We start from the raw sequence: 24,529 nt of genomic DNA on the forward strand, positions 1-24,529 counted from the left end.
TACAGGTCAAGAGAATGGAAATGGAATTGGGGGGGATGGGGTTTGGGGGCGGTGGTCATAGGGCTTGGAAATCTTTGACAGTCAGTCTGAACATAAGTTGAATGGTTTCCCAATGAGTTATAAACTGTCACTATTATTAATTAGAAAATAAAACATTTTAATGCGGCAAGTATGAGAATTCACAAGAAAATGACATGTCAACATTTAATATAACTTCAATGTAATAACTTCAATGTAGAATCACCGATTCACTGTGAAGGTAATGGGAAGAATTGCAACATATTTCATTTGGTGATTGTGAGGGTAAAACGTACATTTCCAGGCAGAAGTAAGAAACTCGAATCTTGTTTTTCTTTCGCATTTTATTTTGTGTAAAAACACATGTTTTAGATGAATTATTGGCTCTTTCAAAGAAAAATCTCTTTGTGGTGTTCTAGGAAGCAGAACCCACTTGCAAACTGCAATCCCACATCTTCCAAAAATCACCACTGCAGTCACTCGAGGGAATGATGCAAAAGAAACTCAAGTGCCAATCTCCCGGATTGCTGATTATTTTATGGAGAGGAAGAAAACTCTCAAATTGAATGGATTTCACTGGCAGAGGGAAAAGGTTCTGATGCCCAACAGTTTGCCTTTGGTAATAAGGTAAAAAATTTCAACTCTATACAGAATCTGGAAATATCAGAATTTTCAATATAAAGTATTGCTGTTGTGGATGTTTAAGTATTTACCTAATTAAATGGAAAACATCCAAATGCTCATCTTTCAGCATTAAAGTTTAATATTTTCTCCAAATTCAAATTTAATTTGATGCATTTGACTTCATAATTGATGTGCAATGTTCTTAACAGTATGTAAGACATACACAATAAGTGTTAAGTTTACTCTGTGAAGACATGAATTTTCATCAACTGTTTAACACACTGCTATCAGGTTGCAGTCTTTAATATTGAGTCAGTCATCTGATGAAAGTAATGATCGAACTTTTTCCCCAGTCATCATTTTTATTGGCAGCATCGTGGGACAAGTGCAGTTAGTGTTCCTGCCACATAGTTTCAGCTACCAGCGTTCAAATTTCAGACCTTCAGAAACTGTCCCTGTAAGTAATTAGGTTCCTCTTGGGTACCCCCATTTCCTTCCAAATTACTTGGACTCCAGAACCAGGGGCCACAGTCTAAGAATAAAGGGGATGCTATTTAAAACTGAGGTGAGGAAAAAAAAATTCACCAAGAGAGTTGTGAATTTGTGGAATTCTCTGCCACAGAAGGCAGTGGGGCCAATTCACTGGATGAATTTAAAAGAGAGTTAGAGCTCTCGGGACTAATGGAATCAATGGATATGGGGAGAAGGCAGGCACGGGTTACTGATTGTGGATGATCAGCCATGATCACAATGAATGGCGGTGCTGGCTCGAAGGGCCAAATGGCCTCCTGCACCTATTTTCTATGTTTCTATGTTACTCATAGGTTAATTGGCCAGTGTAACTTGTTCCTGTTATGAGTGGGTGGAGGGGAATTTGGGATATTTGGGAAATAATACGTTACAGGGAAATGTCAGGGCGTGGGTTTGAAGGGAAGGTTGTAAGAGTCAACTTAGATTTGAGATTGTGAATGGCAACCTCCCATTGAGATATTAAGATATTAAATTTAATTGTGAATATTTGTAACAAGGTTACAGAATATCTGTAACAAGGTCAACAGCATAGGTATTGGAAGCAAAATACATTACTTTGCCAATAAATCTGCTGTGTTAATGTAAGAAGAGAAACAAGCTTGACAATAAAGCTAAACTTTTTTTAAAGCATTCATTTGCATAAAGTAGATATTTTAATTTTTTTAATTTATTGCAGTAATCAAATAATTTAAATATTGTGGTACTGCATAATAAAAATGCATTGAGAGATTCATTTCTTTGAGAACTTGGGGATAAAATGTTTGCTGCAAATGTTTTTATTTTAATTTGATAGCAGAGGTTGTCAATTCTTGTAGAGTCAAAACAATACAGAAGCAGGCCCTTCAGCTTACTTTGTCCATGCTGACCAAAATACCTATCTAAACTACTTCCAGTTACCCAAGTTTGACCCATATCCTTATAAACCTTTCCTATCCATCAGGCATGTGAATTTTCTGCGTTTCAATAGACAATAGACAATAGGTGCAGGAGCAGGCCCTTCGAGCCAGCACCGCCATTCAATGTGATCATGGCTGATCATTCTCAATCAGTACCCCGTTCCTGCCTTCTCCCCATATCCCCTGACTCCGCTATCCTTAAGAGCTCTATCTAGCTCTCTCTTGAACGCATTCAGAGAATTAACCTCCACTGCCTTCTGAGGCAGAGAATTCCACAGATTCACAACTCTCTGACTGAAAATGTTTTTCCTCATCTCCGTTCTAAATGGCCTACCCCTTATTCTTAAACTGTGGCCCCTTGTTCTGGACTCCCCCAACATTGGGAACATGTTTCCTGTCACTAACGTGTCCAACCCCTTAATAATCTTATGCGTTTCGATAAGATCCCCTCTCATCCTTCTAAATTCCAGTGTATACAAGCCTAGTCGCTCCAGTCTTTCAACATATGACAGTCCCGCCATTCCGGGAATTAACCTAGTAAACCTACGCTGCACACCCTCAATAGCAAGATCATTTCCGCGGATTTCCACGTTTTTAAAATCCATTTTCCGTGCTTTTTGCACGATTTCAGCATTTTTCACTTTGCCAAAATTGCGTTTACCAACGGAGAAATCGGATCGAAAAAAAGAGAGGAAAAAAAAAGAAGATAAACAATGTATAGCGGCATTTCTCAATCGGGGTTCCCCTGAACACGAGGGTTCTGCTAGAGGTCGCTAGGGGTTCCGCCAGAAATAGCCGCTAATCATTGAAATCCGGGCAAAATGATGAGAGCCCGCTTGAAATCTCCCCGCCCTGGAAATCTCCCCGAAAATGTGGCACCTAGGCTGGCCAAGGCAGCCAATCGGGACTTCCACGGCGAATCGGTGGGTTGAATTTGCAGCCTGCGGCCGGGGCTCTGGAACTCCAGCCCAGCTGGAGCCAGCACATCTATCCCCTTAGCCGACTTCCATGGCTGACTGGATAAATCAGCAAAGCTCTGGAACCGAGAGTGCCAGAAAATCAGTGGTGGAACTGTAATGAGTAAATATTAAATTTAAGTGGAAGATTATATAACTAAATTAATTAAAATAATTAAAATGTTATTAGTATACAGTGACATATTCACATTATTTTGTAATGTCCATTTTCACTTTGAAATGCACTAAAAGAGGCTTGAAACAGGTAATTTTGTGTGTAAAATATCAAAATTGTCCCAATTTTTTGACACTCGCTGTCTGCCTCACGCAAGCGCTCGGCTCTTTTCCTCTTTTTTTTTTTTACCTCACTCACATGCTTAATCCATGTACTTGTCCAGTTATCTTTTAACAGTAAATAGTATTTTGCATTCTGTTCTAGGAGTTACAAGAGTGGAAATTGTGATAATGTGACATATAAAGAAAAGCCTATTGGAAATAGAAAAGAAAGAACATCTTTCTTAGAATCCCGCACAACAAGGTTTGCACTTTTCTGTTTTGTTTCGTTCGTAACAAAATATCAAGCGTTGTGGTACAATATACTAAAATCACAACTTATATGCAAATAAAAGAAAATCTTACTGGTTTCACTTTTAAATACTGGAAGCAAGTGATTTATTTTATAGGGTAAATCTGCAAAATTCAGCAGAGGGATCAGCAAGTACAAATTCAGATAATACTGGATTGGGAGATGACATAGATGGGAATAGCTCATCTTTGAGATATTGCAATGGATCATTAACAACCAAGTTCCAAAAGGTATGTTCATGACTGGAATTTTTTAACATTTTATTGCAAATCAAAATATATCATCGCTTCTGCTTTGTTTCAATCTGTGGAGGGAAATGGGGAGACAAAGTTGTCGGTGGGAGCCCTTCAAACTGGTGGCGTAAGGGATGCGGCAGATAGAAAGGGGAAAGCATTGGGCAGGACTGGCCAAGAGATAGATGGGTCCAGGTGGAGTGATTAATTGGCAATAAGTCAGGTGGGCAAGGGAAGGAATGGTGGGTGGAAGGGAACGGGGTGAAGAGGTGGGTGGGAGAGTTGTTATTTTTTCCCTTCTACCCACCATCCTTCCCTCTAAGTTCCATATTTCACTCTCCACCCTCCTTTCACTCTCCATCCTCTTCTTATCAGATTCCACCATTTCCACCCTTTATGTCTTCTCCGCATCACCCCCACCTCACTATCTCCACCCACTGAAAGCTCCTGCTCTTTGCAATTTTTCTGATATTTCTCTCCATAATACACCCTCTGTCCCATTTTCCATCTCATCAGTTAATCAACTTTTGTTTCATCTTTCGGAGAATATGCACCATCCCCTTCCTTACCTTAGTTTTTCCAGCTGATTTTATATCACTAACCACTGGACATGTTATGTTAGATCATCTCAGCTGAATTAGAGGTGGTCTAAATAGCTGAGATCCATGCTTTGACCGTAGCAAAGTACCACTAGTTATAGCTTGCCAACCTGAAAATACACACTCTTTCCCGTAAATCAACTGTTAATGTATTTCTCCGAGTCTCATTAGTCCTAATATTCTATAATAATCTGTAATGTGGCAACATCCTGCATGCGTTTGAATAACAAACCACTGTATTGTGTCTATTGGTGTCCCACTTTCCGACAACGCAGTCAAAAGGCTCTTCAGGTTTGTCGAGATGATTTCTCTTTCATAATTTCTTGTTGGTTTTACCCAGTCATATTTGGTCTTTTTCCACTCTGTTTCCACTCTCCTCATTATGGGTTCCAGCAATTACCCTACTGCCCATTTTAGCAAAACATTGTTGATACTAAAAATACAAGACAAACATGCAATGCTGAGAATACTTAGCAGATCCAACAGCATCCATGGGGATTTGATCTTTCAAGTCAAGGACTCTTCATCGGATGTGGAAACATGAGAAAATAGGCATTCCTTAAGTTGCAGGGCAGATGGAATATTTGTGAGGGGTAATAGGATGAAAGTAACTTTTTAAAAAAAAGTCAATTAATGGGCAGCATGGTGGCGCAGCAGTAGAGTAGCCTTAGAGCACCAGAGATCCGGGTTCGATCCTGTCTGCGGGTGTTTGTCTGTACGGAGTATGTATGTTCTCCCCGCGACCTGCATGGGTTTTCTCTGGGATCTCTGATTTCCTCCCACACTCCAGAGACTTACTGGTTTGTAGGTTAATTGGCTTCTGTAAAATTGTAAACTGTCCCTAGTGTGTGTAGGATCGTCTTAAGGGCCTGTCCCACTTTGGCAATTTTAAGGCAACTGCCGGTGACTAGGCTGTCGCCGACAGTTCGCCGGGGTGTCGCGGGCATGATCATGAGGAGTCTTCCAAGAATCGTTGTGGATCTCAGCGCGTCGCTGAGAAATCAACCGGAGTGAAATTTCTCAGCGACAGCTGTCTTGTCGCCAGGTATCGTTACTTATTGCGGGCGCTGTTGCATGCTGTCACCAGGTTTGCTGGGTTGTTCTTAGATGCATTTAGAAGCACGTAATATTCAATTAAGTAAAGTCATTTGAAGATACCATAACATACTTGTGTTTAACCAATTTATTTACCGTCAGGACATTTGACAGGTAGATTGGAGGCGACAGTTTGACGGTCAGGTAAGCGTGGGAATTTTTGCGATGTTTATGGCCATCAGCGATTACATTTAAAGTAGGCTCCCACTCCAGATATGGCAACCCCAAAACCAGATATGCATCTCCCGTATATTTTCAAAGAATGCCCACGCACTTTTCACAAAAATCCATTTAACCACGTTTAAAATTTAATTTCTTAATACTGATATTAGTATACTGGAAGTCAATCCAGTTTATGCCTTGTTACCGTGAAGCTTGGTTTTCAAGTAACCCGAGCAAGATGTTATATTTCAAAACTTTCAAGTACTTACCGACTTGTCAGTGATTTCAGCGAAAATTAGGACTCCGGAGAAGCATTGACAGTGTGGGAATTTCGCGATGTTTCTGAAGACGGTGTAATCTCGACCTGACTCGGCATTGTCGTGGTCATTGTCGTGGTCATTGTCGTAGGGTAAAAGAAAATTTCGGCGATCTGCTACGACTTTGACAGTCTCCGGCAGTCGCCTAAAAAATCGCCTAAGTGGGACAGGCCCTTTAGTGTGTGGGGGATTGCTGGTCTGCACGGACTTGGTGGGCCGAACGGCCTGTTTCCGCGCTGTATCTCTAAACTAAAGAAGACTAAAATGAAACTATCATAACAGAGGTACATTTACATCTGCATTGACAAGAAGTTACAGAGCATGAACTAGCCTTTCAACCTTTCGAGTCCACACTGACCAAGTATTCATCTGCACTAACCCCAATTTATTCTCTGCACATTTCCAAATCCTCGCTCAACTTCTACCACTCATCTATGGTCTTGACAAGTTTGGAGTGACGAGTTAACCTCCCAACCTGCGCATCTTTTGGGATGTGGGAATTAGAGCACCTGGAGAGAATCCACACAGTGATAGGGAGAATGTGCAAACTCCACTCAGATGGCACCAGAGGGAAGAATTGAACCCAGATCACTGAACTTGTACGACAGCAGATCAATCATCTGTGATACTGTGGCGCCTAAAGGTTGCTTATCTGAAATCAATAAATTGAATAAAAAGACTTTAGCATTACATCCTTCCTGGATCGAAGTTAATATGCACTTGCCAAATTTATATTGGACATTGGCAGACCAATATAGGAGGTTAAAGACAGAGGACTGCATGGGCTGGTCATTTAAAATGAAATAGATTTAATTATAAGCTGGGAGTCACCCTTGCAGACTGAACAGAGTTGCTCTGCAAAATGGTTCCAATGTACAATTGAATTTGTTAATGTAGAGAAGACCAGGTTATGGGCACTTCATACAATATATAAAATTGGAAGAAAGTTGTCACTTCACATGGATTAACTCAGTCACTGGATGGTAGGAGAGGAAGAGGTAAAAGAGAAGGTGTTGCATCTCCTCTGTATGCACGGGAAAGTGCTGTGAAATAGGGGAGTGATTGACAGAGATGGAAGAGTGGACCAGGGGAATCGCAAAAGGATCTGCCCCCTTTCCTTCTCTCCTGAGATGCTGCCTGACCTGAGTTACTCCGGCATTTTGTGAAATAAATGCCCCTTTTAGAAAGCTGCCAGGAGATGGGAAGACATACCTAGTGATAAAATCGTGTGGGGGTTCCATAACTTATGGATGATAATCCTTTGAATCTGGAGATGGTGGTGTAGAAAGTGAGGTTATGAGATTGACTATCCTTGTTCTGCTTGGAAGAGAGTAAGTGAGAGCACAAGAAATAGAGGAGAAGTGAGTGAGAGTCCCAACAAATCTGGTGGAGAGAAAGGCATGGTCACGGTGAAGGGAAGACATCTCAAGGCATTGGTGCGGATTTTTTTAATTTTTAGATTTAGAGATACAGAGCAGAAACAGGTCCTTCGGCCCACTGGGTCCGCGCCGCCCAGCGATCCCCGCACACTAACACTATCCTACATCCACTAGGGACAATTTTTATATATGCCCAGCCAATTAACCTACATACCTGCACGTCTTTGGAGTGTGGGAGGAAACTGAAGATCTCAGATATAACCCACGCAGGTATCGGGGAGAACATACAAACTCCGTACAGATGGCGCCCGTAGTCAGGATCGAACCTGAGTCTCCGGCGCTGCATTCGCTATATGGCAGCAACTCTACCACTGCGCCACCGTGCCATCAAACTTTGGTGTGCGACCCAACAGAGACTTGACTTTTTCCACCATTACCCACTCTGCAACTTTCTTATTTTCCATGGCCGTTGAGTGCCGTTGTTTCTCTCCTTATGGGTGCTGAGGAAACTGCTGAGCGCTTCTAACATTTTCCGTTTTCCTTCCCCATTTCCGATGATGGGCTAATTGGCCTCATGTTTTTACTACTCTTCTCCCACCTCTTGAATCATTGGATTATATTTGCTGCCTTGAAATCTGCAGCCACCATTCCAGAATCTAGGGATTCTGGAAAGTCCTTTGTTCCAGTTTCTTTTGGCAAACTAAGATTTAAAAGGAAGAAAAGGTTGCAACTTGAGACGGATGAAGAGCTCTTTAATGTTCTGGCCTTAACCTGTGTTATGATTTCCTTTCTGGTAATTGCAATTTGACACCGTTATGAATTAAATAAAAAACCCAAAAGAATTTGGATTAAACCTACGCTTGCAAAGGAAACATCTGGATGTGACTTTAATACTCTATTTTTCCAAAAATTGGATTATTTCCACAGTTCCAGACTCTGGCGCCGTGTTGGGTTTTGGCTTGCCCTTGCATTGCTCAAGTGCATACCAAGTATTCATTTATGCCAAGATATTTCAAACTATTCTTCCCAGCATCGGCAGTGAGATTGAACTTTGGCTGGTCTGTAAAAGGAATAGTAATTGATCAGCTGCCTGTCAGACAAGGAAATCTGTAGGAAGGAACTGCAGATGTTAGTTTACACCAAAGATAGAGACAAAATGCTGGAGTAACTCAGCGGGCCAGGCAGCATCTCTGGAGAGAAGTAATGGGTGACATTTCGGGTCGAGACCCTTCAGTCTTACTGTATCCATTGTGAGTTACACCAGCATTTTGTGTCTATTGTCAGGCAATGAAATATAGTTTGGGGGGGGGAGAATGAAAAGCAGCAAGAATAGTACACTGAAAAAAGGATCGGAAGCCCCTAAACATCAACGAGAATTGGGGAATTCTTTGCAAAGTTAGGAGGCAATAGCTGGGGAAATGCACTGTAATTGGCGTGTTTATTCTAAGCAGCCAGTATAGGTCTGGTACACTGAATTGCTTCCATCGGTGTCTTGTGATTTTATAAATAATAATTTTAACATTTCATTTTCTTTCAAGTAAGTGATAGGATTTTATTCTAAGCTGTTTTCAGAAATCTAATTCTGGTTCTAATTTGTAAACTCCTAGTAAGGTGTTTTATCTCAGGTATATGAAATTGGCTAAATGTATCTTAAGTTCACTTATGCACCTTGGATAGATAATCCCATAATAAATATCCTTGACTGGAAAAATTATGTGACTTTAATAATCTCGTGGGAGAGAGTTCAAGCTTTCCATTAGCTTTTAATTAGAGCTCAGTTATTAATGGCATTTAAAAATTATAGCCCTTTCTTGAAGACTACAGCATTGGAGGAAGTAGTTTCTCTCCATCTACCTCATCATCTTAACCACTTCAATAATACCATCTCTTAATGTTCCCCAGGCAAGTTAGTGCCTGCAAGCAAGAAAGACTATGGATCTTAACACTGAACAGGTCTAAACGAGGTTTACAAATACTTGCTCTTATTTGTAACACGAGGATGTTTTAAATTTGCAGTTTGAATGTTGGGATTGCTGCTCCTAAATAATGTCGTATTGTGTGAAATTGCATTGCTTGCTTTATTGATGAGCTTGTGCTTTTATTGTGCTGTTGCAGACTTGCTCAAGATTCACTTTTTTTAACAAACCAGGCAAAAACAAAGGTGGCAGCAAGGTTCCAGGGAGGACATGGGTACGTAATGGACGGTGACAACGTTATAAGTGTGACGGGCGTAAAAAGTGCTAATGTTGCAAATAGCTCATCAGACTGTGTTGCAAGAAAGAAATGGACAAAAGACTTTGTGAAAAGAACTGTTAATAGGCAACAAAAACCCTCGGCATCGTCAGTCGCAGAGAGACAAAATACCAGGTGAAGTGAAGCTCCTCTTAAAATGTATGTCAGTTTTAAGGTATTGGTGGCTTCCACTTCAGCATTGAGGAAAACCACTACTCCTCCCCTCATGCTCCTCCAAAGAAAATAATCCTAGCCTCGCTATTCTCTCCTCGTAACTGAAGTCCCACCATCCCAGGAACCATTCTTGTGAATCTTTTCTGGACCCTCATGCCTTCACACCCTTTCTTTTATTCATCCACCCTTTGTTTTTGGCATTGTCATCTTGTGGCATTGAGTTTATCCAACAAATGATGCTACATTTTGGCCACTTTGTACTGGATCTTCATGTCCACGACATAGACATAGAAAATAGGTGCAGGAGTAGGCCATTCGGCCCTTCAAGCCAGTGCCGCCATTCAATATGATCATGGCTGAATCCAGAATCAGTACCCCGTTCATGTTTTCACCCCATATCCCTTGATTCCGTTAGCCATAAGAGCTATATCCAACTCTCTCTTGAATACATCCAGTAAATTGGCCTCCATTGCCTTCTGTGGCAGAGAATTCCACAGATTCACAACTCTCTGGGTGAAAAGGTTTTTCCTCATCTCAGTCCTAAATGGCCTATCCCTCATTCATAAACTCTGACCCCTGGTTCTGGACTCCCCCAATATCGGGACCATTTTTCCTGCATCCAGCCTGTCCCATCCCTTAAGAATTTTATATGTTTTTATAAGATCTCCTCTCATCTAAATTCCAGTGAAAATAAGCCCAGTTGACTCATTCTTTCATTATATATCAGTCTCGCCATCCCAGGAATTAACATGGTGAACCTACACTGCACTCCCTCAATAGCAAGAATGTCCTTCCTCAAATTAAGAGACCAAAACTGCACACAATACTCCAGGTGCGGTCTCACCAAGGCCCTGTACAACTGTAGTAGGTAGGATCTCCTTGCTCCTAAACTCAAATTCTCTCACTACGAAGGCCAACGTGCCATTTGCTTTCTTCACTCTGCCTGCTGTACCTGCATTCTTACCTTCAGTGACTGATGTACAAGCACACCCAGGTCTTGTTGCACCTCCCCTTTTCCTAATCTTACACTATTCAAATAATAATCTTCTGCCTTGTTTTTGCCACCAAAGTTGATAATCTCACATTCATCCACATTATACTGCATCTGCCGTGCATCTGCCCACTCACCCAACCTATCCAAGTCACCCTGCAGCCTCATAGCATCCTCCTCGCAGCTCACACTGCCACCCCACTTTGTGTCATCCGCAAACTTGGTGATGTTATACTTAATTCCTTTGTTTAAATCATTAATATATTTGTAAATAACTGGAGTTCCAGCACTGAGCCTTGTAGCACCCCACTAGTCACTGCCTGCCATTCTGAAAAGGAACCGTTAATTCCTACTCTTTGCTTCCTGTCTGCAACTACTTTTCTATCCATGTCAATACCCTGCCCTCAACACCATGTGCTCCAATATTGCACACTTGTGTGGGACCTTGTCAAAGGCTTTTTGAAAGTCCAGATACACCACATCCACTGGCTCTCCCTTATCCATTCTACTTGTTACATCCTCAAAAAAAACTCCAGAAGATTAGTCAAGCTTGATTTCCCCTTCATAAATCCATGTTAACTTTGACTGATCCTGTCACTGCTTTCCAAATGCGCTGCTATAACATCTTTAATAACCGACTCAAGTATCTTCCCCACTACCGATGTCAGGCTAACTGGTCTATAATTCCCTGTTTTCTCTCTCCCTCCTTAAAAAGTGGGGTTGCATTAGTTACCCTCCAGTCCACAGGAACCGATCCAGAGTCTATAGAACATTGGAAAATGATCACCAATGCATCCACGACCCACGACATATTAATCTATCCTAGCTCACTGTATGTAGAACTATGCAAGTAAATGCTAGAAAAGACTTTTCACTCTCAGTAGTCATATCTCAGAGGCCTGTCTGGATTTTAAATACCACTAGACCAAGTGGACCTGTTGGGCCCAAACCCCTCCTGCATTGGTGAAGCACCTTCTCCTCCCCAATCCCCTCTCCCTCCTCCCCCCCCCCTCCCCTCCCCTCCCCCTTTCCCCATCTCTCCCCCCCACCTCATCCCCCTCACCCCCCCTTATCCTCCCCCCTCCCTCCCTAGGGGATAGGTTTAAACTTTAAAATGTGAATGACTTTAAAAATATAACAGATTTCAATGAAACTTCTTCCATTAGCACCAAAGGGACGATGGTGAGTTAGGTGGGCCTAAAATTGTCATGCTATTGTGTACCGTTTTGGCTGTAGTTCAGGAACAAACAAACAAACAAACAAGAGTTTTAGTATATAGATAGATGTGCCTGGAGTATCAAACTTGACTAAGAATACAACTTTGTTCTAAGAATTGTTCTTGGGCATAATTTTAATTACAGACATACATATGAAAACCATTTTAAATTTGCACAAATGTTTGGCTACTGTTCTCCAGACATGATTTGATTGATGCATCCCAAGAACTGTAGCTGTGCAACATCACTGTGCAATACAGATCTTTGCTGAACAATAGACTGGCTTGTGTTGAATCTGATTAGTTTTCGAGGTACACCATGAAACCACACCTCTCAGCCCACTGACCACTGTTACACTGGCCATTGATCAGCTGTTCATACTAACTTTGTTATTCCACTCCCTCATCCACCCCTACATATTAGGGGCAATTTTACAGAGCCCAATTGCGGATTTGTAGGTTAATTGGGCTCTGTAAAATTGAGATGAGGGAGGAATTGAGTTCTATAAAATTGATATGAGGGAGGAATCCCATCCCGCCAAAGGAAGAATGTGCAAATTTCCCACCGACTGCACCCAAGGTCAGAATTGAACCTGGTCCCTTGCCCTGTAAGGCAATGACTCTGTTCGCTGCACCACTGTGCTACTCCTTTCTGTTTGCCCTCCTGCCACAGCAGCCTCTCCACTCAAACCCCATGGTTAGATGATCCTTTAGTGGCCCTGCGGGATGCTTTGAAATCCAGGCTTCACTGCCACAGCTGTTCGTCTGTCACAGTTGTCCGAGATCTTTGACAATTGGGAAGCTTGATGTTCCCTATTGGTGCACGGGCACAATCGCAAGGAATGCACCAACATACCCGGAGCTGATATTCAGTGACGATGGACACAAAAAGCTGGAGTAACTCAGCGGGACAGGCAGCATCTCTGGATAGAAGGAATGTGTGACGTTTCGGGTCGAGACCCTTCTTCAGAACTGCTGACTGGAGTGGAGCATGATCTGGGCCATTAGGTGCAGGATAAATGCTTCATTGTTCCCAAGCATCATATTCCACAGACCAGAACGGGAAAGAAACCAACTAGAATAAACATTAACTACAAAGTAAGCACTTTAAAGCCTCTCGGAAAAGCAGGCAAAAGCCTCCAAATTGCTTGCTTACTCTAATTTTCCTGCTCTTACATTTTTGTACCTTGAGTCCACTTATCCTTTCATCATTCCTTCCTGTATCTCCCATTATTTCCTCCTGCACAGGTCTTTAAATTGTAAAACCAACATAAAAGGCCATATATCTCAGAAATAAGTTCGCGAGATGTTCATAAGACTTAAGAGCCTGTCCCACTTAGTCGATTTTTTGGCGACTGCCAGCGACTGTCAAAGTCATAGCAGATCACCGAAATTTTCTTTTACCCGACGACAATGACCACGACAATGCCGAGTCAGGTTGAGATTACACCGTCTTCGGAAACATTGTAAAAATTCCCACGCTGTCAATGCTTCTCCAGCGTCCTGATTTTCGCTGAAATCACTGACAAGTCGGTAAGTACTTGAGAGTTTTGAACTATAACACCTTGTATGGGTTACTTAAAAACCAAGCTTCACTGTAACAAGGAATAAACCGGATTTACATCCAGTTTAATAGCTGTATTAAAAAAATATATTTAAAAATGGTTAAGTGGATTTTTGTGAAAAGTGTGTGGGCATTCTTTGAAAATGTAAGGGAGATGCATATCTGGTTTCTGGGTTGCATATCTGGGTTGGGAGACCACTTTAAATGTAATGGCTGATGGCCAAAAAAATCGCGAAAATTCCCAAGCTTACCTAACCGTCAAACTGTCGCCTCCAATCTACCTGTCAAATGTCCTGACGGTAAATAAATTGGTTAAACACAGGCATTTTATGGTATCTTGAAATTACTTTACTTATTTTAATATTATGTGCTTCTAAATGCATCTAAGAGAACCTATCAAACCTGGGGACAGCATGCGACAGCGCCCGCAATAAGCAACGATACCTGGCGACAAACCAGATATCGCCAGGAAATTTCAAACCGGATGATTTCTCAGCGGCGCGCCGAGATCCACAATGATTTTTGGAAGACTCCTCACGATCATGCCGGCGACACCCCGGCGACAGCCTAGTCACCGGCAGTTGCCTTAAAATCGCCTAAGTGGGACAGGCCCTTTAGTGAAGACTATTCAGTCCATTACGCTTTGTCATTTTGCTTCAAACATCAGCAGTGCCCATCAGTAACCCAAACTCGAGGACAGTATGTATGACATTAGGGGCTCCAGGAATCCTATATCTGTCTTTGGAGACCAGGTTTGTATAATGTCGAAAGTAACAAAATGTTTGTGTATTTAAAATAATTAGACAAAGATGTAGTGTTTCTTTAAGCACTGTTTTATTAACCAAGTAGGTGAATTAGGTTTTCAACTATTTATTTATAAGCACGTATTAAAATGTTCTAGTTTGAGTCTATGTACTCGGCTCTTGAAATTGCGGTTTTAATCACACTGTATTTTCACCACACATTTTGACACCGCATAACGAACGTAACGTACGGATAACACGGAAGTACATTTAAACATGGTAATCCAGAAGTTGCTGACATTGGTTTTCTATTTTTTCCCAACATCATGGTCAGAAATTAATACAATGATGAAATGCTGGTGCAGTTACCTTGTCACAAAGTACCCTGTGAATGGTATACAAGACACAAGTATCTTTTAGTAGTGTACTAATTCATCATTACCATGCAGCAATCCCACTAATTTCCCCACTAATAATGCTTTATGCAACTTTTCATTTTCCTCAAACAGGTCAAAGTATTTCCTTGAAAAAGTTTTGATATTTCGTTTCTACCTTAATTTTATGTGAATGTCGGAATTTTGGTAAACCGATTGTAATATTTAAAGGTTTTTTTGCAACGGCATTTTTAACTTTGTTTGCTTGGAGTGAGATTGCTCTTGGATCACTGGAGCCAACGGTACCATTAGGAAAGATCATATCTATCCCATTGAGATCTCTCGGTCTTTAAAAGCAACTTTGTCAGTGATTTTTTACATTTTTTTTTAGAGATACAGTGCAGAAACAGGCCCTTCGGCCCACCGGGTCCACGCCACCCAGCAATCCCCGCACATTAACACTAATGTTACACACAATTTTTACATTTGCCCAGCCAATTAACCTACAAACCTGTACGTCTTTGGAGTGTGGGAGGAAACCGAAGATCTCGGAGAAAACCCACGCAGGTCACGGGGAGAACGTACAAACTCCGTACAGTACAGCACCCGTAGTCAGGATCGAACCTGAGTCTCCGGCGCTGCATTCGCTGTAAGGCAGCAACTCTACCGCTGCGCCACCGTGCAGCCGTGATGAGTGCGATTGGATTTGGGGAAGGAAATCCACTGTTCTTATCTGCCTATGTCTGTCTTCAGCCCCACTTTACTGTGAACAAACATGCAATGGAAACCCACGGATGCTAGAAATCTGGAATAAAAACAACAACAAAAAACTGGATGAAACACTCAGCATTTTACAGGTCCAGGATTGTAGGTTAATTGGATTGATATAGATGTAAGATTGTTTCTAATGTATGTCGGGTAGTGTTAATGTGTGGGGATCGCTGGTCAGTTCGGACTCGTTGGGCCGAAGGGCCCATTTCAGCGCTGTATCTCCAAACTAAACTAAACCTGGGTGGGGAGAATGTACACAAAATGAATCTGCTACACCTTGATCAAAATGTTAATGCCGTTTCTCAATAGATATGGCCTGGCCTCCTACATAATTTCAGCATGCCAAATTTTTATTAAAGTGGCTAACACTTGACCAGTAAACCAATCAATTATAGTTATCTTCCGCCAGTGGCTGCTTCTGAAAGAGGCGGGCAGTAAGTTCCCGCTATAGCAGAGTTGCTGCATCCCAAACAAGGGATATATGAAAGGTTCCTAATTATCTTCGCATCTTGTGGATGGCAGAATATTGTAAGAAAATGTCTCTGGATGAACAATCCCAATATAGCTCAAATTTAAAAGCTGCAGATCTCTTTAGTGATTGAGATCCTTAGTCAGGATGAAGAAATTCATATGAAGTAAAGAAATTTTCCAAACATTGGAAGGATGTTTTGGATCAGGTCGTGCCGGCCAGAGCATCATATGTGCTAACTGTCCCAGGTCCTCAGCTGTTCCTCCAGTTCAAAAATTGAAATCCATTTTATCAAAAATATCTGATTAGGTGGAGACAGGAAAACAGTGGGAGAACTGGGAAGGGGGAGGGGAAGAGAGTGACAGAGGAGCTATCTAAAGTTAGAGAAGTCAATGTTCATACTGCTGGGCTGTAAGCTGCCCAAGCGAAATATGTGTTGCTGTTCCTCCAATTTGCGGTGGGCCTCACTATGACACTGGAGGAGGCCCATGATAGAAAGGTCAGATTGGGAGGGGGAGTTGAGGTGCTCAGCCACCGGGTGATCAGGTTGATTAAGGCGGACTGAGCGAAGGTGTTGAGCGAAACGATTGCCGAGCCTGCGTTTGTTCTCGCCGGTGTAGAGAGGTTGGCATCTGGAACTGCGGATACAATAGATGAGGTTGGAGGAGGTGCAGGTAAACCTCTGCCTCATCTGGAAAGACTGGGATGAGATTGGAGGAGGTGCAGGTGAACCTCTGCCTCACCTGCTATGTCTACTTGGCCATTGATATTGTTTGTCCAATTAGTTGCTATTCTCAGAATGACAGTGTTATGCACAGTTGACCATATCGTCATCCTCCAAAACCTTCCCTCCAGAGAGAAGATATATTCACTTGGCTCTATTCTTCCAATCAAAGCCAACGAATCGCCTGTTATGTCTACCCTTCTTGCTCCTCACAGTTATCTCTGGGAACCTCTGTGATCCATGTCACATCCCTCCCCAATAAGTTAACCAACCTCTCAATGCCATTGTCTAAAAGGATGGCATCAGTTTCCATGCATGCATTAACTAATCATCACCTTTTTCAATCCATCATCTGACTCTATAAGTTATCATATTGTTTGGGTTGCCTCCATTACAGGATGAGCAGATATTTCCATCACAAATTCTGGAAGAGCAAGGCCATCGTTCTGCTTGTCTGATATTAACTTTTCATTAGCTCCATGCTCTTCCGAAATTTAGATGAATGGACATTTCTGCTCATCCCCTAATGGAATTAAGGCACGCAATGTGACAACTTAGAGACACATGATGGATTGCGAAAGGCGATGATGAGTTAGTGCATGCCTGGATATTAATGCCATCCTTTGTGGCTGCCTGCAATATTCATGTCACATTTTATCCAGAGGTGACGTTCTTCCCAGCCACACACTTGTCCTCACCAAGCCACCTATTTCTAGCTCTCTGCCGTCCCTTGATTGCCTTACTACTTTGGCTCTGCTGAGACTCTTATTAATGCTACTGTTAGCTTAATAGTTGAGTGTACTGGCACGCACCTGGCTGGCCTCCCTTGTACCATCCTTCAATGAGTAGGCGCAAAATTATGCTGCTTGTATCAAGTTCGTTTACTCATCATTCTGGTTAATTTGCTGTGACTAGCTGAAGCAATGTCTCAATATTAAAATTGATATTTAATGTTTACACGGCAACATAGTTAATTCTGACTTCTCGCGCGTTAAGGGTAATAAATGCTGATCCAATGCTATCCTTGTCCCATGAATGAATAGATAGCAGAACAAAGGTGCACTATTTTGCACAGAGAAAGCAAAATGATGATGATATGATATGATATGATATGATATGAAAATGTAAAATTATCTCCAGAATAAATAATATTTTTGTAAAAAAATCTTTTTGAAAATTGCATCCTTAAAAGTATTTTTACATTTTGAAGGACTGAAGTGGAACAAGGCTGCAGTCTCCCCTGTTCGAATGGAATGGCCTTGGATTTGGAACTCGAGCACAGATCCGTGAGTCAGGCTGCAGATCGTAGTGAACACCCTAGCTCTGGCGAATTGTGTTTAGAAGATAATTGTGCTCAAAATGTGGACAACCTCACTGGGGAGAGAGGAGCCAATCCGGATCATGCTGCAAAGGTGACCTCTCAAACAACTTTCCAAAGCCTCGATGTCCACAACATCCTTGCCCTGATTCCAAAAGGTGTGAAGCCAGAAGGAAGGTTGGACAAAGTGGTGAAGCAGCCTGACCAAAAATGTCCACGGATTAAATCAACCTCCTCTACAGCAACCAGTACAAGCAAAGTCTCCGTGAAGTCACTTTCTAGCAAAGCCTCCAAAACTCCAGCTTGCTCCAGTGTGGTGAGCAGATGCTCTGACAAAGAAGCCAAAGCTCGTCCCAGTGTGAGTGAAGATAGCAGAATTGAAGGGTATACTTTTGAACTTAATCAGATTTCGCAGGAGAGGGTAACGAGCACACCTGCCACTGTAGGCGTGCCCTTGGTGAGGTGCGGCACAAGATGCTACGGTCAGAGGCTACCTTTGAAATCTTCGCTGAAGAAATCATTTGACTGGCGTGCTCATTCTCAATCAATGACTACACATGTTCCCAAGATTGGAGAGCAGTGCAAGGATGCTGGTGCAAATCAGGCTTTGGACAAAAGTGTGAAAGGCTGTGTACAAAATAAACTTGTGCCCATCCATCAGTCATTAAACCAAACAGCGCAGAATTATACGTACTCAATTCCTGAGGAGGAGTCCCCAGAGTTTTGTGAAACATTTTCTGACGTCCAGAAGCAATGCAGGAAGTTAAGACAACTTTGTCGCCAATCTTCTCATCATCGTCTTCAAAACATGTATAATTTGGGATTGCGGACTACAATTCAGCAGAAATTGGTGCAATTACAGTACTGTGGCACAGCAGATCAACAGTTGGTCAGGAATATGAACATTGCTGCAAATACAAACATGTCTTCTCATCAATGTTATTGGAGGGAGAATCACTCTTTTCAGCCTGAGAATGAACCACAGCACATGCAATTCCCTCAACCACAAGATTTAATATGGTGCAAAAATCCCTCCTCACAACGTACTGTTGAACTGTTTACTTCTCATGGTGGTGAAGTTCCAAAAATAACCATGACTTGTCCTACTCCAATTTCATGCCGAACACCTTCTTAGAGAGGTGCAAATCAGAAGATTGTTCTCAATTTTCCATAATTGTATCGGGTCGGGACCCTTCTTCAGACTGGAGAAATCTGAAGAAGAATCCCGACCTGGAACGTCACCTCTCTGTAATTTCCGGAGAAGCTGCCTGTCCCGCTGAGTTGCTCTCGCACTTTGTATAAGAAAGAGCTGCGGATGCTGGTTTAAATCGAAGGGAGACACAAAATGCTGGAGTAACTCAGCGGGTCAGGCAGCATCTCTGGAGAGAAGGAATGGGTGACCTTTTGGGTGCTTGAGCACTTTGTTTCCTTTATATTCGGATCAGTGTCTGTTGGGAGGGAAAATTGGTGTATAGGCGGTGGTGAGGGATACAAACTCACATTGAAGCCTAGAAAGATGCTAACTATTAAGACTCCCTTCCCTACGTATTCTCCGACTCTGACCTAAACTCTGCAGAAGTCACTGTCTGCCCATGAGGCATGAATTTGAGAGGGAGAGGCATGCTTTGTTGTGTCTTGTGCCTCAATCCATAGACTGGATTTGCATTGAAACATCCTGAACAATTAACACACCATGTCTTTAGAAAAGAAAGAAAAGCTTATTGATTAATTACTTTGAGAGACTGTTTCCATAAAATTGACTTGAACAGGTTTGAGTCTAATACATTTGAAGAGTGTTGACCTGAAACGTCACATCTATTTTCTCCGGAGCTGCTGTCTGAACAGCTGAGTTACTCCAGCTTTTTGTATCCATCTTCAGTTTAAACCAGCATCTTGCAGTTCCTTCCTGCACAGTTTGAACGCTGCAAGACTCCTCCAGCTCTATGCTATATTGTTACCCTAAAATAACATACAGGGTAGACACGAAATGCTGGAGTATCTCAGCCGGACAGGCAACATCTCTGGAGAGAAGGGATGGGTGACGTTTCGGGTCGAGATCCTTCTTCCGGCCGTAACATGCAGGGTAATGCTTCATCATCAGAAGTGCTTTACATTGGATACTCAAGGAAGTCACGGTCAAGTAACAGCAGGAATGTGCAGGAGTACGGTCAGTTCACCACCCAAAACTGTCATGTTGCACCATTCCCTCGAATGGCAGAGTCTACGAATCCAACAAAGGACACACCAATCCCCACGGATCATTGTCCTTAATCCCAAGGGACTGTCCAAAGGTGGAAGACACTAGGTTTCAATGAACATGTCATTTTAGATTTATAGAATCCTACTGCAGGGAAACAGACCCAACCTGCCCACACTGACCAAGATGCCCCATCTACACTAATCCTACCTGCCCACGTTTGGCCCATATCCCTCTACTGTACCTGTCCAAGTGTTTTTTAAATGTCATTATAGTACCTTCCTCTGGAGCCCGTTCCTTATACCCACCACTTTAGCTGAGAGCTTCCCTTTTAAGTTGGATTTAATGGTCGCTGATGTAGAAAAGTAACGTGTTGTACTGCATTGCTTTTGAACATGTCTCCAAGTTCCTGGGGCCCTGAGATGCTCTATTCTGCACCGATGTTGTGGGATTTAAGATAGCAGCACGTTTGTGGCCATCAAAAACGAGGGGTGAACAACCTGTCAATTGATGTGCATAACAATTTTTCTGTTCTAACCAGGCCAGATACAAGACCGACAAATGCAGCCTTGGTATCCATAATCATTTTAGTCTCTGCTGGAGATAAGATTATCAAAATTTAAAGCAAGTAATATATTGCATTCCAAAAACAGGGAAGATTTTAAAATTGTATCTCACAACCTTACAATGATTTCTGGCCCATTTTCCTGAGAGGAAATGTGAGCAATGCTGAGTGTTTGAAGGCACTGGGCCTGTACTCGCTGGAGTTTAGAAGAATCAGGGGGGACCTCATTGAAACTTACCGAATAGTGAAAGGTCTCGATATAGTGAACGTGGAGAGGAGTTTGTACTAGTGGGAGAGTCTATGAGCAGACACCATGGCCCCAGAGTAAAAGATGTACCTTTAGAAAAAGATATGAGAAGGAATTTCTTTAGTCAGAGGGTGATGAATCTGTGGAATTCATTGCCACAGGTGGCTGTGGAGGCCTAGTCATTGGATATTTTTATGGCGAGGATTGACAGATTTGTGATTAGTACGGATGTCAGGGGTTATGGGGTGAAGGCAGGAGAATGGGGTTGAAAGGGAAGATAGATCAGCCACGATTGAATGGCAGAGTATACTTGACGGGCCGAATGGCCTAATTCTGCTCCTTGAAGTTGTGAACTTCTGAACAATTCCCTTCAGCGGCCCAGCTGAGCATTAGAAGTAAAACCGCCACCTGTCTGCAGTATAAGCACCATTGACCTCAGTGTATTTCTGGGGTCAGGATCAAAGCCATGGGCTCGAGAAAGCTTGCCATCCAAGTTGAAAACTGGGACTGTGTCCAAAGTAACTTTTGGACTTGCTTGTTTTTTATTGGCTCAACTTCAAAAAATTAACACAGCTTTCCTTAGCAAAGTCTTTGATTTTTTTTTGAATTAGTGTTTCATTTGTTCTTAGACATGTCATGGAGCAATACAGCACAAAACAGGGCCTTCATCCCATCAAGTATGTGCTGACCATCAAACAGTTTTATTCGCTTCACATTCTCATCAACCCCCCCCATGTTTCTACCACTCGTCTGCAGATAATCTACAGTGGCAAGGACCAGCAATGGATCTTTGGGACTCCTGAGATGCTGCCTGACCCGCTGAGTTACTCCAGCATTTTGTGTCTACCTTCGATTTAAACTAGCATCTACAGGTTTTTTTCCTGTCGATCTTTGGGATATCAGAAGAAACGAGAGCACTCGGTTGCAAGAATTAAAAATTTGTAAATAATACATCTGGTCACAAGCAAGACATTTATGCAAAGTTAATATTTTCTAAGCGTACAACTTATGACTGGAAACTGATACTCCGTGCAGTTAGAACAGTGGCTTGCTATATTTTTTATATATCCAAAAAGTGTTAAGCATTTTGGAACATATCTCAATAACTCAATATTTTATGATGCAATTGTCATTGTTTGAATGAAATCCCTATTAGTGCTGTGTGTCCAGTTAATTTGTTGATTTAAACAAAAAATTATATTAACATTTTTCTCAAATACGACGTAAATATTTGTGATTGATTTTGCTGATATTTAACCACTGTGCGGCTGACCTTTCTGATGACTGTGTAAAACAACTTTTGCAAGGAAACTGCTTTATCAAGTTAAAATGTTTTAACAGCATAAATGTAGGCACCTGTGAACTTAGCAAGGAGTCAAGTGATTGAAATTCCATTTAGTCTTGGACCAACCTGAATTCTTTGGTCATATTTGACACTTCTGTGTCATTTTTTTTCGGGCATTGTAACAACCACTTCAATAAAATCTACAAATGTTTGCCTCCTTCAAACTGAATGCACTTCATTTTAAAGCTCTAACTTTAAAGCTCTGGCTTCTTAATCAGCAGCAATGCAGAGTTGCCATAGAATATCCCTATTCATTGAGGCCAATTGGTTCATGTTTTTGTGGGTACGATTGCGATCCTATCTTTTGGCCTGTTCTATTCTTTCTTTTACATGGGCAGATTCATTCTGAATTTGTAAAGCTGACTTGATGTGTGCAAGCTGGTAGCCGAGTGAAATCAGATGGTAGTCATTTTATCCATGGACAAAAGACGAAGACTTTTATAGCCATTGGAGGAGAACTTACTGCAGGTTTTCTTAATTATATAACCAATTATTCCAGCATCTGCAGCTCCTTTCATCTCCTTCTGGAGGCATGTTTTGAGCCTACCTGAATTCTTAGCTCATATCAATGTATTTGCCTCCTTTTTGGGGCAGAGTGATTCAGTGCTGCAGAATATTTGTTTGGTGAAGAGTAAATATTGGTGCAGTCCACTTGGGCTGAATGATTCCTAATCCCCATGGTCATTAACGTGCTTTTCTGATTTCAAAAGACCACTTTTGGCTTGGAAGGTTTGATCTTGGGAATATTACAGTTTCTATAGACTACTTCACACTAACATCATGAGAAGCATTTGCCAGGCCACACTGCAGAGGTCCTAGTGGTTGAGAAGGTGAATATCCTGGCAGCGCAGATCTCGGTACATTTCATTCCCTAACTCACCCACTTCAAAGCTGGGTTGCACGTACAAAACCAGCTGCTGTATCCTGCCGGTATTTCAGTTGGGTCCTGACAATCTCTCTCTGGTTGTGTTTAAAAAGAGCCTCACCAGCTCCATGTCGTCACACTTGCCAGATTAGAAACTCAATGGATCAATGGATATTTAGATTTTTTTAGATGTAGATTTAGAGATACAGCGCGGAAACAGGCCCTTCGGCCCACCGAGTCCGTGCCGCCCAGCGATCCCCGCACATTAACACTATCCTACACACACTAGGGACAATTTTTACATTTTACCCAGTCAATTAACCGACATACCTGCATGTCTTTGGAGTGTGGGAGGAAACTCAGGTTCGATCCTGACTACGGCCGCCGTCTGTACGGAGTTTGTACGTTCTCCCCGTGACCTGCGTGGGTTTTCTCCAAGAACATGGATAGGTGCCATTTTGGGACAAGACTCTTCTTCATACTCTGGAACAGGGCCCTGAACGCAGGTGAGTTGACGGACCCCTCCTGCTGGCAGCGGGGGAGAAGTGAGGATCAGCGGAGTCGTTGGTTGTAGTCCACGGGCGGCCAGACTGTAGGCTAGGGTCGGCGGCGGCAGCAGGCACAGAGTCGGCAGCATGGCCTGGCTGTGAGGGTCACCAGGTTCATCCGCCATAACCGAAATCCCTTACAAAGAGGTCCATAAAAATGAGGAAGAGTCTGTAGAAGGGTCTCGACCCGAAAGGTCACCCATTCCTTCTCTCCTGAGATGCTGCCTGACCTGCTGAGTTACTCCAACATTTTGTGAATAAATACATAAAAATGAGGGTTCACTTCCCATCATGAGTCCCAGAGACAATGACAATAATAGGGTTTTTTGTGATACATTTAAGTTGATTTTAGTTAATTACATTTAAATAATTCAGTTAAAACAAATTAGGTCCAGAACAATTGGGAATACCAACGAATGTATATCAAAATACTGTAGGTTATGTACGTCTGAAATAAAAACCACATGTTGGGAACACTCAGTAGGTCAGGCAGCATCTGTGGAAAGAGATGCAGTTAACATTTCAAGTCAAAGACCTTTCATCAGAATGAGAGAAAAGAAGAAACTCAAACAAAGACGAAGGAAGTATCCTTACCCTTTCATATCTCTAATGTTTCCCTCTCCCCTGACTCTCAGCCTGAAGAAGGGTCTTGAGTCGAAACGTCACCCACTCCTCTCCAGAGATGCTGCCTTTCCTGTTGAGTTACTCCAGCTTTTTGTGTCTATCTTTGGTGTAAACCAGCATCTGGAGTTCCTTCCTACACAAGTATCTCGGCCTGGCTGAGTCCAAT

At 42.2% G+C, this 24,529-nt stretch overlaps 1 protein-coding gene across 5 annotated transcripts in view; it reads left to right on the forward strand.

The window, feature by feature from the left end:
* LOC144603720 (uncharacterized) overlaps nucleotides 1-22,473 on the forward strand; it is a 47,788-nt gene extending 25,315 nt beyond the window's left edge. For 2 of the 5 annotated variants that reach the window (XM_078417389.1, XM_078417390.1), the window contains 5 exons: nucleotides 414-645; nucleotides 3,465-3,563; nucleotides 3,709-3,841; nucleotides 9,546-9,763; nucleotides 17,865-22,473. In XM_078417389.1, coding sequence (XP_078273515.1) covers nucleotides 414-645; nucleotides 3,465-3,563; nucleotides 3,709-3,841; nucleotides 9,546-9,763; nucleotides 17,865-19,107 — 1,925 coding nt within the window. In that variant the 3' untranslated portion in view covers nucleotides 19,108-22,473. The remainder of the gene's footprint in view (nucleotides 1-413; nucleotides 646-3,464; nucleotides 3,564-3,708; nucleotides 3,842-9,545; nucleotides 9,764-17,864) is intronic. The other 3 variants (XM_078417392.1, XM_078417391.1, XM_078417393.1) reach the window with 2 other exon arrangements.
* Nucleotides 22,474-24,529: the final 2,056 nt, after the last annotated feature.

This window comes from Rhinoraja longicauda, chromosome 20 (genome assembly GCF_053455715.1).
Source record: "Rhinoraja longicauda isolate Sanriku21f chromosome 20, sRhiLon1.1, whole genome shotgun sequence".
In the NCBI taxonomy this organism is placed as follows: Eukaryota; Metazoa; Chordata; class Chondrichthyes; order Rajiformes; family Arhynchobatidae; genus Rhinoraja; species Rhinoraja longicauda.